Source organism: Paroedura picta, chromosome 3 (assembly GCF_049243985.1).
Source record: "Paroedura picta isolate Pp20150507F chromosome 3, Ppicta_v3.0, whole genome shotgun sequence".
Classification (NCBI taxonomy): domain Eukaryota; kingdom Metazoa; phylum Chordata; class Lepidosauria; order Squamata; family Gekkonidae; genus Paroedura; species Paroedura picta.
In genome coordinates, this window is record NC_135371.1 from 12,091,690 (window position 1) to 12,106,488 (window position 14,799).

General features: G+C 47.2%; 1 protein-coding gene across 1 annotated transcript in view; it reads right to left on the reverse strand.

Annotated features, from left to right (window-relative positions):
• Window positions 1-14,799, reverse strand: part of LOC143831530 (C-type lectin domain family 2 member D-like) — a 29,648-nt gene that overhangs the window by 14,281 nt on the left and 568 nt on the right. Inside the window, exons 2-3 of the mRNA XM_077324581.1 lie at window positions 3,998-4,108; window positions 2,906-2,987 (exon numbers count right to left, since the gene is read on the reverse strand). Coding sequence (XP_077180696.1) covers window positions 2,906-2,966 — 61 coding nt within the window. The 5' untranslated portion in view covers window positions 2,967-2,987; window positions 3,998-4,108. The remainder of the gene's footprint in view (window positions 1-2,905; window positions 2,988-3,997; window positions 4,109-14,799) is intronic.

The following is a 14,799-nucleotide window of genomic DNA, read 5'->3' on the forward strand; positions in this document are numbered from 1 at the left end:
CTGCTCCTGCTCCCCCTTAGGTGAGGGTCATCCAGGGCATGCCTAAAGAATGGTTTTGGAAATGTCCATGGTGCCAGGAGGCATCTTCCCACCAGCTGTGACCAGGCCTTTTATTTTCCCTGTGCCACTTCCCAGGTGGTGGTTGCTTCCTTTGCAACATGTCGCATACTCCTGAATAAAACTGCTTTGGATTGCTCTTGGTTAGGGTTGCCAACCTCCATGGGGGGCCTAGAGACCTCTCCCCCCAGAATTAAAACTGATCTCCAGACTACATAGGTATAGTTCCTTATATATTATTTTTTATCTATTTAAAAAATTTTTGTGTCACCTTGCTACCCAAACTGCATCCGCAAGGCAGCAAAAGTTATGAATATAAAAAAGCACTGCACACAAGCAGCAAATAGTCCACAGTACCTGTAAAAATAGAGAATACCGTAGAAAAAACACAGTATAATGCAGGCAGTAAATCAGCAGTTATAAACTATGCAATCAAAGTGTCATGGCCTCTTAAGTTAATTAATTAATTTATACTTATATCTTCCCCTCTCAAACCAGTCATCTCAGGGCACCTCACATCATTATTATAAACAATAAAACTATCAACAATGAATAGCATAATACATTTAAAATCAATTAAAACTAGCAGTGCAATACCCTTCAACGGCAATACCAACAATATTGCCTTCATGTATGGACACTCCCCCTGTAGAGGGAAGGCATAGGAGGAGAAACCCAAGCCATCAGGGGGAGGCTCATGAGATCTTCCTTGATCTTCTGTATGTACTGGCCTCAGCCATATGCCTGGTGGAAAAGCTCCGTCTTGCAGGCCCTGTGGAACTGTATTCACTCTGAGCCAAAATGTCCTCTGGGAGCTCATTCCATCAGACAGGGGCCAGGGCTAATTGTACTTTTGGGCTCAAGGACTACCAGTTGGTTAGCCATCACTGACCAAAATGTCCTCCAGGGCAGGGGTAGTCAACCTGTGGTCCTCCAGATGTCCATGGACTACAATTCCCATGGGAATTGTTGTCCATTGACATCTAGAGGACCACAGGTTGACTACCCCTCCTCCAGGGGACTTTTCAGACTGGTGATCCCTTAGATGTACAGGCCCCAGACCATTTATGGCCTTAATTTTTAGCACTAAAATCTTGAACCAAGCCCAGAACTCAACAGAGAGCCAATGTAGCTCTGCACTATTAGTCTTATGTGGACCCTCCATGCCATCTTAGTGAGGACCCATGCAGCAGAATTCTGAACCAGATTAGAGCCAAGAGCAGGCCTGCGTAGAGCGAGTTATAATAATACAGTCCAGAGGTGACTGTTGCATGAAGCATCATGGCCAGGTACCCACTCATATCCTTTTCTTACCATCTTGCCATTCTCATGAGTATCTTGTGTTAGCTAGAAATATTGTACAACGTTTTTATTTTCTTACTGCTAGTATATAATTTTATCTGTGCACCTTAATAAATATCAATTAATTTTTAAAACCTTGTGTACAAGCTAAGTCAAAGCCCAGGCTGCCTAACTCATGCTATACTACCAACTAAGCCTTTTGATTTGTGGAACTTTTCTCTGGACAGAGTCAGGCTCCCTGATAGGCTTCAAGACTGCCTCTGGGTCTTGGGCGCCTAGGGGCCCGTTCAGAGGTAGTGGCAGTACTACCAAACAAGGAGGTTGGGTTATCTGCCTCCTTGGTTTTGTAACTGTTTTGACCCTTCTCGTGGAGTTGGCCTTGTGGAACAGGGGTGTGACCACGGGAGGGGGGGGAGTTCTTTCAGGGCAACAGTTTTGTCCTCCCTCACCCAGGTCGTGGTCATGCATGCCAGGTTGACTTCATGCTCTGCAAAACACGTCTGCAGAGTTGTAGTCTTATTATTAATTGATCTGGTATTGCACAACATCAGTGTCAGGGATGAGAGCAGTAGAAAATTTGCTTCTTACTGTTACAGCAATACTTTCACTGTTCCAGCCTTGAGAAAATAATTAAAAATCAATGTGTGTTTTTTGCCCAGCCTAAATCTTAGAAGGAGCGGAATGAACAGAACAAAGTTTGAGAAAAATGTTGAGTTTAAGCTCAGAAGTGTCTACATCATGCCATCAGAAGAAACTGAAGAAACAGAAACAGAAGAAACTGAAGCTGATGGGCAGTGGGTTCAGGTTGGACAAACAAAAATACTGCTTTACATAGAGTGATTAAAATGTGGAATTTGCTGCCAGAGGACATAGTGATGGCCACAATAATAAACAGCTTTAAAAAGGAATTAGATAACATTCATGGAAGATGTCTATCAGTAGCTTCTAGCCATGTTGACTGAGGGAACCTATATCAGGGTAAGCCCTTGGCCTCCATTCCCTGTTGTTGGCTGTCCAGAGGAACTGCTTGGCCACTGTGTGAAACAGGATACTGGACCAGATGGGCCACTGGTCTGATCCAAAGAGTGATCAGAGGGATTTTAAATAAAGATCATCTTAAAAGAGAACACTGTGTTCTTTGGTTCCTGTATTTTTACTTGACATCTGAAATAAATAAACTTCTGCCTTCTCTTGTGGAGCAAAGAGGAAGCTGAAGAAAAGACGAGAAAGGGGGACAGCAGCAGAAGAATCACCCAAGAAGACACCAACTGACTTCCCATGTTAATGTCAAACATTAAGTTGCCAACCAGCCCCAGACAACAGAGCCCATTGAGACATGTGTGTTTTTGCTTACTTTCCTTGATAATTACTTTGTCCCGCTCATATCTTTGATCATAGTGGTTTGGTACAGATTTGAAACACAGAACAAAAATCTGTTAATCAGAAGTGAAAGTGGATGAGCTTCAGCTTGCGGAAAAAGTCACTATTTCCCCTAGCCTCAATCTCCACAGCCTTCCAAGAAACAGGGAGGGGTGGATTAGCTTACCATAATCTTTAGTTGACAGACATAGACTCCTCCGCTGTCTTTGGGCTGATTCATCACTCATGTAGAAGGAAGACAGCGGGCGCTAGAGAATGGGGAGGCAGACGGTAGGCAAAGAAGGAAGAAGAGGAAAGGAGGTATGGGAGGGAGAAAGGAGGGCAAGGGGTGGCTGAAAGGATGGGTAGAAGGGAGAAAGGAAGGAAGTAAAGGAGAGAGACAGGAAGCAAGTGAGAGGGAGAGACAGAGAGACAGGAAGAAGATGGAGAAATAGAGGAAGTCAGGAAGGAAGAAGGAAGAAAGGAAGGCAGGCAGAGAGGTAGGTGAAAGGGAAGGGGGCAGGGTGGGGTGAAGGGTGGGGGGGAATTGCGGGGGGGCAAATCAGGAGGGGGAGGTGGCTAGGAAAGAGGGGGTAGAGAGGAGTGTGTGCGTGGATGTGTGGGGTGGGGGTGGGGGAAGGGGTGGGAGAGCGTGGGGGGTGGGTGGCTGTGTGTGCGCGTATCTGTGGGGGCAGGGAAGCGGCAGCGGGGAAATTGTGCGGGGGGGCGGCCAGGGGGGGGTTGGCTGGTGTGTATGTGTGTGTGCGCGCATCTGTGTGTGTGCGTGTCTGTGGGGACAGGGAAGTGGCAGAAACACAATGGAGGGGCGGCCAGGGGGGTTGTGTGTGTGTGTTTCTGTGGGGGCGGGTTAGCGGCGGCAGTATGATCATGCGGGGGGGCGGCCAGGGGGGGTTGACTGGTGTGTGTGTGTCTGTGGGGGCGGGAAAGCAGCAGTGGCACAATGGGGGGGGCATCCAGGGGGGGTTGTTTGTGTGTGTGTCTCTGTGGGGACTGGGAAGCGGCGGCGGTGCAATCATGCGCGGGGGAGGCGGCCATGGGGTTTGGCTGGTGGGTGGGTATGTGTGTGTGTCTGTGGGGGCGGGGAAGCGGCGGTGGTGCGAGGGGGGGCCAGGAGGGTTTTGTGTGTGTGTGTGTGTGTGTGTGTGTGTGTGTCTCTGTGGGGGCAGGGAAGCGGCTGCGGAGTGATCGTGGGGGGGCAGCCAGGGGGGTTTTGTGTGTGTGTGTGTCTGGGCGAGGGGAAGCCAGCAGGAGTACTCACCGTTGGGGAAGGCTGCTTCTCCTTGTGTGTGGTGAGTCCCCGGCCGGGCAAGGTGAGGCTGGGCCAAGCAGCCAATGGGGAGCCGGGCTTTGCGCCGAGGGTCGGATACAACTGAACAGATAACAACATCATCATCATTAGTTTATGATACTTCATTTGCATACAGTCTGCACAATCTCAGTGTCCACATAAATAACAATATCAATAAAGGCATTTAATTCCCTTATTATCTCTTCCTAAATAATAGACTGAATATTGATTGCCAGAATTTAGAGGAAATAGGGGGACAAATCTGGAGAAAAAAATTAACTTAAATTCAATGTTCACTCCTCACAGTACAATTTTGATTTGGAAAAAATGGAGGAAGAAATTGCATCCTGGGATCTCTCCTCTTATACCTGTTTTTTATCACCCTACGTTTCAAGCAATATCAAGTGCAATGTGAGGTCCAAATGTTTTGTGCTATGGACTTTAAAGGATATCCTGGCAAACAAACAAATCTTTAAAATATTAAAAATGTATTACAAGAAGATATAGAAATTCCTTGCTGTGGCCAAGATGTTAATTTGTACCCCAGCTAAAGTGGGTAGGAGCACTTCCTGTCCTGCCCATTTGCCGCTCAGCCATAGGATCTCTGTCTTGGAGGGGTTGAGTTTCAGGTGTCTCTGCTCTAACCATCCAGCAACAGTTTCCAAACATCTGGCAAATGTATCCAGGGGGGAGTCCAGGAGGCCATCTGTGAGAAGATAGAGCTGGATGTCATCCACATATTGGTGACAGCCCAGCCCGAACTGTGCCAGAGGGTGCATTAAGATGTTAAATAAAGTGGGGAAGAGTACCGCTCTCTGTGGGACTCCAAAAGGGAGTCAATAGTGATGCGATAAATCCTCCCCCCACAACTACTCCGAGTCCAGTTCCAGGGGAAGGATCACAGCCACTGGATGGCTGTCCCCTGAATTTCAGCCCCAGTAAGGCAGTGGGCCGACAACTCATGGTTGACTGCATCAAACAAGTCCGACAGATTGAGCATTACAAGTATGGCCAAACTGCCCCGATCCAGCTGGAAATAGAAGAAACTATAAAATAAAAGATAGAACCATCAGCTCCATTAGAATCATAGAGTTGGAAGGGGCCATACAGGCCATCTAGTCCAACCCCCTGCTCTACGCAGGATCAGCCCTAAACATCCTAAAGCATCCAAGAAAAGTGTATATCCAACCTTTGCTTGAAGACTGCCAGTGAGGGGGAGCTCACCACCTCCTTAGGCAGCGTATTCCACTGCTGAACTACTCTGATTGTGAAAATTTTTTCCTGATATCTAGCCTATATCATTGTACTTGTAGTTTAAACCCATTACTGCGTGTCCTCTCCTCTTCAGCCAACGGAAACAGCATCCTGCCCTTCTCCAAGTGACAACCTTTCAAATACTTAAAGAGGGCTATCATGTCCCCTCTCAACCTCCTTTTCTCCAGGCTGAACATTCCCAAGTCCCTCAACCTATCTTCATAGGGCTTGGTCCCTTGGCCCCAGATCATCCTCGTCACTCTCCTCTATACCCTTTCAATTTTATCCACATCCTTCTTGTAGTGAGGCCTCCAGAACTGCACACAGTACTCCAGGGTGTAAACTGCACGGAGCTTTTATTATTATTATTATTATTATTAGATTTATAGCCCGCCACTCCCTTGCAGCTCGTGGCGGGTAACAATATCACAAATCCCCATTAAAACCCCATAAAAACAATAATAACATTGCCAATATTGCCGGCATGGCAAGAACAGCAGCTCAACTCCCCCCCCCCTCCCACTACTAGCGGGTAGAGAGGAGGTCCTGATGATGTTTTGCTTCGGGTCCAGAACCCGAATCCCTGGGGGAGGCAAAGATCTATTATCAGCCCCAGCCTCAACCATAAACCTGGCGGAAGAGCTCCGTCTTGCAGGCTCTGCGGAACATTGAAAGATCCCGCAGGGCCCGCAGCTCTCCCGGGAGCTCATTCCACCAGGTCAGGGCCAGGACCGAAAAGGCCCTGGCCCTGGTCGAGGCCAGCCGTGCTTCCCTAGGGCCGGGAACGACCAACAGTGTTTTACCCGCAGAGCACAAGGCCCTGCGAGGGGCATAGGGCGATAGGCGGTCTCTCAGGTATGTGGGTCCCAACTCGCGTAAAGCCTTGAAGGTTAGAACCAGAACGTTGAACCGGATCCGGGCAGCAATTGGCAACCAGTGCAGCTGCCTCAGCACTGGCTGGATGTGGGCCCTCCAAGATGTGCCAGTGAGGACCCTAGCAGCTGCGTTTTGCACTAGCTGAAGTTTCTGGATCAAGGACAAGGGAAGGCCCGCGTAAAGCGAGTTACAGAAATCTATTCTGGAGGTGACCGTTGCATGGATCACTGTGGCTAAGTGTTCGGGGGACAGGTAGGGCGCTAGTAGTCGGGTTTGGCGAAGGTGGAAAAACGCCTGGCCCGCTACTTTTTGACCTGCGTCTCCAAAGTCAGGGAGGCGTCAATGGTCACACCCAGGTTCCTGGCCTGGGACGTGATGGTGAGTTGCGTCCCTGCCAGGGTGGGTAAGCGCGCTTCCTGGTCCTGCCCCCTACGTCCCAGCCACAGGACCTCCGTCTTGGAGGGGTTGAGTTTCAGGCGACTCTGCTAGAACCATTCTGTCACTGCTTCCAAACATCCGGCAAATGGTTCCGGGGGGGAGTCCGGGCGGCCATCCATGAGGAGATAGAGCTAGGTGTCATCAGCGTACTGGTGGCAACCCAGTCCAAAACTCCGTACCAGCTGGACCAGAGGGCGCATAAAGATGTTGAATAATGTGGGGGAGAGGACCGCGCCCTGAGGGACCCCACAAGGGAGTCTATAGGAATGCGAGAACTCATCTCCCACTGCAACCCTCTGGGTCCGGTCCTGGAGAAAGGAGCGTATCCAGCATAACGCTGTGCCCCGTATCCCCGTGCCAGCAAGGCGGTGGACCAACAGCTTGTGGTCCACGATGTCGAAAGCGGCCGACAGGTCCAGAAGAACCAACACTGCCGACCCGCCCTTATCCAGCTGGCGATGGAGGTCATCCAACAGGGTGACCAGCACCGTCTCTACCCCGTGGCCAGGTTGAAAGCCAGACTGATATGGATCGAGTGCCGAAGTTTCTTCCAAGAATGCCAGGAGCTGATCTGCCGTGGCCCTTTCAACCATCTTGCCCAGGAATGCCAAGTGCGACACTGGGCGATAGCTGGCGGGGTCCTGCGGATCCAGCGTAGATTTCTTCAGGAGAGGGTGAACCACTGCCCCCTTCAGCTGCTCAGGGAACTCCCCGGACTCCAGGGAGAGGTTGATAATGTCCCTGAGCTGTCCTCCTATCTTCTGGCCGCCTCCTTTGAGGAGCCATGATGGACAGGGTGCAAGGGGGCAAGTGGTCGCCCTAACCGAGCCTAGCAACTTGTCCACTTCGGATAAAGAGAGCCGTCTGAAGCCTTCAAACGTCACCTCCTAAGGCGGCCAACAGGCCTCCAGTTCATTTACTGTATTAACTGTGGCGGGAAGATTGTGGCGGAGAGACGAGATTTTTTCCGCAAAATAGCTCGCAAATGCCTCACGCCCGAGTTCCAATTTGCTATTATTTTGGCGCCCCTCAAGGGCGGTAAGGGATCTACCTACCCTAAATAATTTGGCCGGGCGAGAGCTTGCGGACGCGATTTCCGTGGCAAAAAATTCACGTTTTGCCACTTTCACCACCATCTCATAGGCCCTCATAAGCATGCGATAAGATGTTCTCGTAACTTCGTCGCGAGTCTTCCGCCACACTCGCTCCAGTCGTCTCACTTCCCTTTTCTTCTCTCGTAGCTCCCCGGTGTACCAGGGAGCCTGTTTGAGTCGAGGGCAGAGAGGACGTTTAGGGGCGATCTCATCTATAGCAGCTGTCAGGCGGGACTGCCAGTCCGCCACCAAAGCCGCTAGTGAGTCGCCAGGAGGCATCGGGTCCCGCAGAGCATTCCGGAATCCAATTGGATCCATAAGTCTCCGCGAGCGGGCTAGAATGCGCCCGCCACCTAACTGGGGGGGGGGGTGGTATCCTGAGCCGGGCCCACAGGGCATAGTGGTCTGACCACGGCACAGCTAGAGCTGTATCCAGATCCACCTCTATCCCAGCGCTGAAAATCAAGTCGAGTGTGTGGCCGGCGTGATGGGTGGGCCCGGCAACAAATTGCGAAAGCCCCAGTGTCGCCATGGATGACACCAGGTCTCCGCCATGGACTGAAGGGGGCGCGTCCGCATGGACGTTGAAGTCGCCCAGGATCAGAAGCCTGGGGTACTGCAATGCCCAGGCGGCCGCCGCCTCCAGCAGGCGGGGCAGGACATCTGGCGGCGCGTTGGGCGGACTGTATACCAACCAGATAGCCACACTCTCGACCGAGTCCCATCCAATACCGACACATTCCACTCCACTGATTTCCGGCGCCAGATCGATTCAATCCCTGCCTTCTACACAGAATGTGATTTTCGTTTGGATTTGGGGTGATTTAAATTTTCCTTCTGCAGCAAGAATGATTGATCCAGAGTGACCCTACCTTTATTGTGCCATATCTGAGACTGCTGCTAATCCTGAATAAAGAAAGCTCCGTGGTAGAGAACCTCTGATAGGCTACACCTGGTCATGTGACACGCTAGCGTTAAAGGAGAAGCCCCTAATTCCTCTCAACTTCTGTCGGTCCTGGATTTTTTCTCCCTTCTCTGCATTCTTCGATTTTCTCCCCCTCCCCTCCAAGAAAAGAAAGAGGCTCCCTGCCTGGCTCCTCTCCCCCCCTTCAAGAAAAGAAAGAGGCTTGGCTCCCCCCCTTCTGAACTACCATAACCACATGCAGAAGACTTTCCTGTTTCAATGGGGAGGGGGGGAAGAGGAAGAATTGAGTTCACAGCGATCTGAATTCAACAGGATTGACAATGAAATAAACAAAGTAAGTGCAGACTCTGCCCTAGTGTGGTCTGACCAGTGCCGTATACGATGGGACTATGACATCTTGTGATTTTGATTTGATGCCCCTCTTGATACAGCCCCAAATGGTATTTGCCTTTTTTACCGCTGCATCACACTGCATCTCTACCACTGCATCTCATATTCATTATGATTGAAAAATAGATTAAGCCCCTCTTAATCTATTTTTAAATCATCATAATGAATATTATAAACAAAAAGATTGGTGAATTTTATGATCATTGCTGTTATGATCGTTGCTGGCTATTGCAACTGGAAAAATGCTGAAAATTTGGTTACTGATAAATGGTGGAATAAAATTAAGTAATTTGTGAGTCTAGAAAAAATCACTAATAACATTAAAATGATCCAAGGAGCTTGTAAAAGGGATGGATGCAATTAAGGCTGGAAGAATTGAATACAATATAAGAATACATTTTCAGATATAGGAAATAATTTTAATATATATATATATATATATATATATATATATATATATATATATATATATATATATATATATATATATATATATATAATTTTCATAGAGATAGAAATATAGAAATAATACAGATAGTATAAGTTGTTAATACAAAGAACAATAAAATACAGTCTTCATTTGTTACACTTAAACCGCCTCCATTAAGTGTCCCCTTTTAGTTAAGCTTTGTGTTTGGGCAGGGAGGCACTGTGGAGATATACTTAATAATACAGATTCAGCTTGCATAGGAAATCTAAGGCCCCACATTAACTACACAATGGTATGAACTTTTGCCCAAAACATATAAGCTTTTTCACATTTCCACCACATTTAAAAGAAGAAACCTACTTTATCACCATGTTTCCAACATTTGTTAACATAGTTTTTAGCAATTTTAGCAGTCACTTTTGGTGTCACATACCACCTATAAAACATTTTATACTTGACACAGTCGAAGAGCCTTCCTGACAGATATTCAACACCATATTTTCAGGTTTGAATTAAATGCTTAACATTGAACATTTCTTGTAGAACAGTATGAACTTTGGCCCTATAACAATACACTAATAAAGAAAAAAGAAAGGGCAAAACCCCCCACTTTATCATGACATTTCCAGTACTTACAATTATATTGCCTTAAAAGTGTACAGAAGAATAAAAAAAAAAGATTTCAAACATCTTGTTCCCCCTTTCCTTTGCTTCTCCTTTCCCTTCCCCAATCTTCTTAAGGGGGTCTCATATCGAGGCTTACTTCATCTTGTTGTTCCTGTAGACTTATATTCTGTCCAGTTAGACTTTGGCGTAGAAAGTGCAGTTGTATTCTTCTCCACAGAATATTCACCGATGAATCTTGAGGCAGTTGCACCTCCTGGATTCCGATATCAGTACAATTTTTTTCCTGAGAAGCTCCTTTAAATTGATTACTTTCAAAACAGATCCATGTATCTTTTGGTTGATTCTTGTGTACTGTTGCTTTGAAATGGCTGTGTGCCTTTTTAAAAAGGGTGTCCTTATCTGGGCTGCGAGGCTCCAACATCCCCTTTTCCATCTCCAAAATTTCAGATTTCTCTTCTGCTGATGATTTCCAACCTTGTTTAGTGCTGTCATCAACCACTGTTATTGGTCCATCAATCCTGTTAAAAACTTCTTCCTTGCAGTCTTGGATCTCCTTGAAAATATTCTTAAGCAATCCTTCTGTAAATGCTTTCAAATCTTGGGTTTGTTTCTCTATTAGATGGGCCATTCTTTTTAGCATAGACATGTTTTAGGCTTATAAGAAAGCAGCCAATCTCAGACAATATTGCAAATAGCCAGGAGAGTCCTAGGCAAAAAGCAAAAGTCTGTTTAGTCCTCCGACGTTCTTCAGTGTAGAATGAAAAAAACAAAAACAACAACAGAAGACCAAAAAACAGCACGGAGAACTAAAGCACTTTCAGCAAGTTGAATTTAGTATAGCAAAAAAAGGTGTCCTTTAAGACCTGGTCGCATATCAGAATTTCCTGGCACTAGTAAATGACGTTTTGAAGTCAGTGAAGCCAATAGTCTCGTTCTGGAGCAGAGTTCTCGTAAGATCTTCCCAATCACAGCTCTTATCTCCTGAAACCAAAACAACTGCTGTAAAAGCTATTGCTAGTTAATCTAAGTCCTCTTCTTCTACTTAAGAAAATTAGCCTGCCCCGAATTGAGGTGGCTACTCAGGCAGAGAGAGGGGGAGGGAAAGAGAGAGGCGAAAAGCAGCCCGGACGGAGAGCCCGGCTCAGATTACTTCCTGTTATTTATTGAAGCGTTGATTAATGGCTTTTGTTGAGGCTGCCAGATGCTGTCCTCCACCCAGTTCACCACATTCACTTGCAGTAAATAAATCGTAGAAGAGGGTTAAAGCAGTTTCTTTTAAGAGAGAAAGAAAGAAAAATAGTCCAAGACAGAATATGGCAGTGGTCCCCTTGTCCTGAAACACTGACAGCCTCTAATCCGGGGAGATAAATTCCCTAAAGGATTGGAGACGGCTCCAAGAGTTCACTAGGACTTCCTGCGTATCCCTCCTCTTTTTCTGCTGATTGCTTCCACAATTGACCCCTGTCAGGCTGCAGTGATTGCACTGCAATCCCCTCAGAATGACATCTTTAGCCACCAGATATATAGGAAATAATTTTGTAATTTATGTATTCATGTTTTTTGTTATGATGCAATCAATATTGGTTATATTGTTGGTTATATTATTGGTTTGCCTTTTTTTGTTCTTTCTTTATAAAATAAAAATAAACTTTAAAATGTTCCTTGTGTTTTAAGCCCTTACCTTGCTAATATTTGTGCAGGTGCAATGTTTTAATTTATTTTGTAATATGGGAAGAGTCAGCTACATCAGTGGTCCCCAACCTTTTTATCACCGGGAACCACTCAGCACCGGGGACCACTCAAAGCCTTTCACTGAGGCCCGGTGGGAGGGGGTAGTTTACTCCTCTACTCTCAACCACTGCCCTAATGCTCTCTGATCGCTATGGTAATGTTTAAACATCCCTTCAAAATAAGATACAGACACGCCACAACAATGAACATAAGGAACATTTTATTTTCATTTTCATGGAAATTTTAACTCATGACAATGACAAATCAATGGGAGCCCCGAGCTTGTTTCTCTGCAATGAGATAGTCCCATCTGGGAGTGATGGGAGACAATGACACCCAAAGTGTGTTGTAAAGGGCCGGGGGGGGGGAGGCGTCCTTCGGGGCCCACCTCCAATTAGTCGAAGGACCACATGTGGTCCGCGGCCCACAGGTTGGGGATCGCTAAGCTATATTACACCTTATTCCTGTACTGAAGTATCACCACTGCTTTATTACCACTTACATACATTAGCTGTTCTGGGCCACTTGGAAGAACAGGAAATGTTTTAAATTTATTTTTTAAATCTCCATATTCATCTGCGGCAGGCATAACTCCTCCTGTGAAAGGAACCAGTCTATCTTCCTCACACAATTCCCAGAAACAGGGATGGTTGTCTTTGGCAGGCATAACTAATCAGAAATTCAAGCTAACAGTCTCAAAATTGGCCATCTGCTTCGGGATGATCGTGGGACCTTCAGTACCAAAAATAAAAGGAACGAGACCATGGTGACACATCATCCCTCTGCTATTTGCAAGGGAGGCAGAAATCAACTGACAAGAAGCCAGGAAAACCAGGCAGCACAAAGAGGCCAGTGAAATATGTTCCCTCGGTAACAAACCAAACAAGGGTTAACAACTCTCCAGCCCTATCAGATCCTGTGTGGTACAATGCTTAAAATTATAAATTATCCTTATCCATTATTGTTCCTCTATATATTTCTGAAACAGCCTAGGGGGTGGGATGTGTCTGGTTGCAGCCAGCTTTGTCCTGATTGGCCCTGCCCATGTGGCTCCCGCCCCCTGGCCCTGAACTCTAGCCTCTTTGCTCTCAGACGCCTCAGTGCCTGGAGTCAGCAGCAGGTGAGAGGGTCGTGGAGGGCTAGCTAACGAGGGCCTCCCGGCCTGCTGACTGCCTGCTAAGGAGCTCTGTCTCAGCCCTGCTAACAAGCTGCCCAGCCCCCGTCTGCCCCACTTGATTTGGCTGCGAGCTGCGGCCCAAAGTCACCTTATGCAGCCGGGCCAGGGGCCACGGGAGGGGACCCTTTCAGGGCCCATTCTTAGGAATGGGCTTTGAAGCTAGTAAAAAATAAAATGCCATACTAGAATCAAGGAGTTCCAGGTTCAAATCCCCATTCTGTCGCAGAAGGTTGCTAGGTGACATTGGGCCACTCACCCTCAGACAGATGTACTTCACAGAGTTCTCCTCAACTGAGGAGAAAAGCAGCACAGGTTGAGAAGGGAGAACATAGTCCCTCCTTTAAAAATAAATGGGGGTTGAAGAACCTATCACAGCCAGTATCATACACTAGAGCAGGGGTAGTCAAACTGCGGCCCTCCAGATGTCCAAGGACTACAATTCCCAGGAGCTCCCTGCCAGCATTCGCTGGCAGGGGCTCCTGGGAATTGTAGTCCATGGACATCTGGAGGGCCGCAGTTTGACTACCCCTGCACTAGAGTGTCCAACCAGTACTGAGACCCAGGTTCAAATCTCATATCAGCCACAGAAGCTTCCTGGGTAAAGTTGAGCCAGCCACACACCCTCACCCTCACCCATCTCACAAGGCTCCTGCTATGGAGGAGAGGAAAACAATGTAAACTACTTTGGATCTAGATTGGAGAGAGCAATGGGTTATGTTAAAAATCCAATTTAGATTACAGTTTGCGTAAAAGGATGCTTGTTGTTGCTAAGGCCTCATCTGATATTGCGGCAACTCTTAAATAAATAGATGATGATGATGATGATGTTATCCGTTCATTCATGTCCGACCCTCGGCGATTCTATGGGAAAGTCTTTGCCATGTGCCCCTGTCTCTTAACTGCTTCAAAATAAATAAATAAATAATAAGAAATACTTAATCTTTATATCTCACCCTTCTTGTGGAGCTCAGGGTGGGTAACAGCACAACAATATCCAAACAGTAAAAGCATAAAAACCTTTTAAAATAATCTCCATTAAACGTAAAGATATCCCCTGTGCAAGCACCGAGTCATGTCTGACCCTTGGGGTGATGCCCTCCAGCGTTTTCATGGGAGACTCAATACGAGGTGGTTTGCCAGTGCCTTCCCCAGTCATTACCGCTTACCCCCCAGCAAGCTGGGTTCTCATTTTGCCGATCTCGGAAGGATGGAAGGCTGAGTCGACCTTGAGCCGGCTGCTGGGATCGAACTCCCAGCCTCATGGGCAGAGCTTTCAGACTGCATGTCTGCTGCCTTAACACTCTGCGCCATCTCCATTACCCCCAAACAAATTACGGTCAGTGTTTCCGGAGAGGCCTTCCTAATTTTCCAGCAGCAGAAGGCAGAATTGCATCGTGACTATGATGATGTTGGCCATGTGTTAGATCCGTGGGTTCTTAGAAAAAGACCAGGCTACTGGGCAAACAAACAACTCTTTATTGGTGCTCTCAGCCTGTCTTTTCAGCCTCCCCCCCTCCCTCTTCCTGAAGAGCTTGTCAGAAATCTTCAGGAGGGATGGCAAGCCTTGTTTGTTTCCCCGGCCTTCTGATGGAGAATTTTATTTCTTTTAATCATCATTACTCGTAGAGTGGAAGGGGGGTATAAATGTGTTAATTAATAAACAGGTATAACAATGTTTGTCCTTGAATATTTTCCTGGGGATTACTTCATGCGGCCGCTAAGGCCTTTCTGCAGTCGTGGAAACAGGGATGGGTCGCAGACTTTCCCGTCTAGTTCGGATCTGAAGTTCCTCCCACCCGGGCATGGAGACGCAGGGTTTATTTATATATA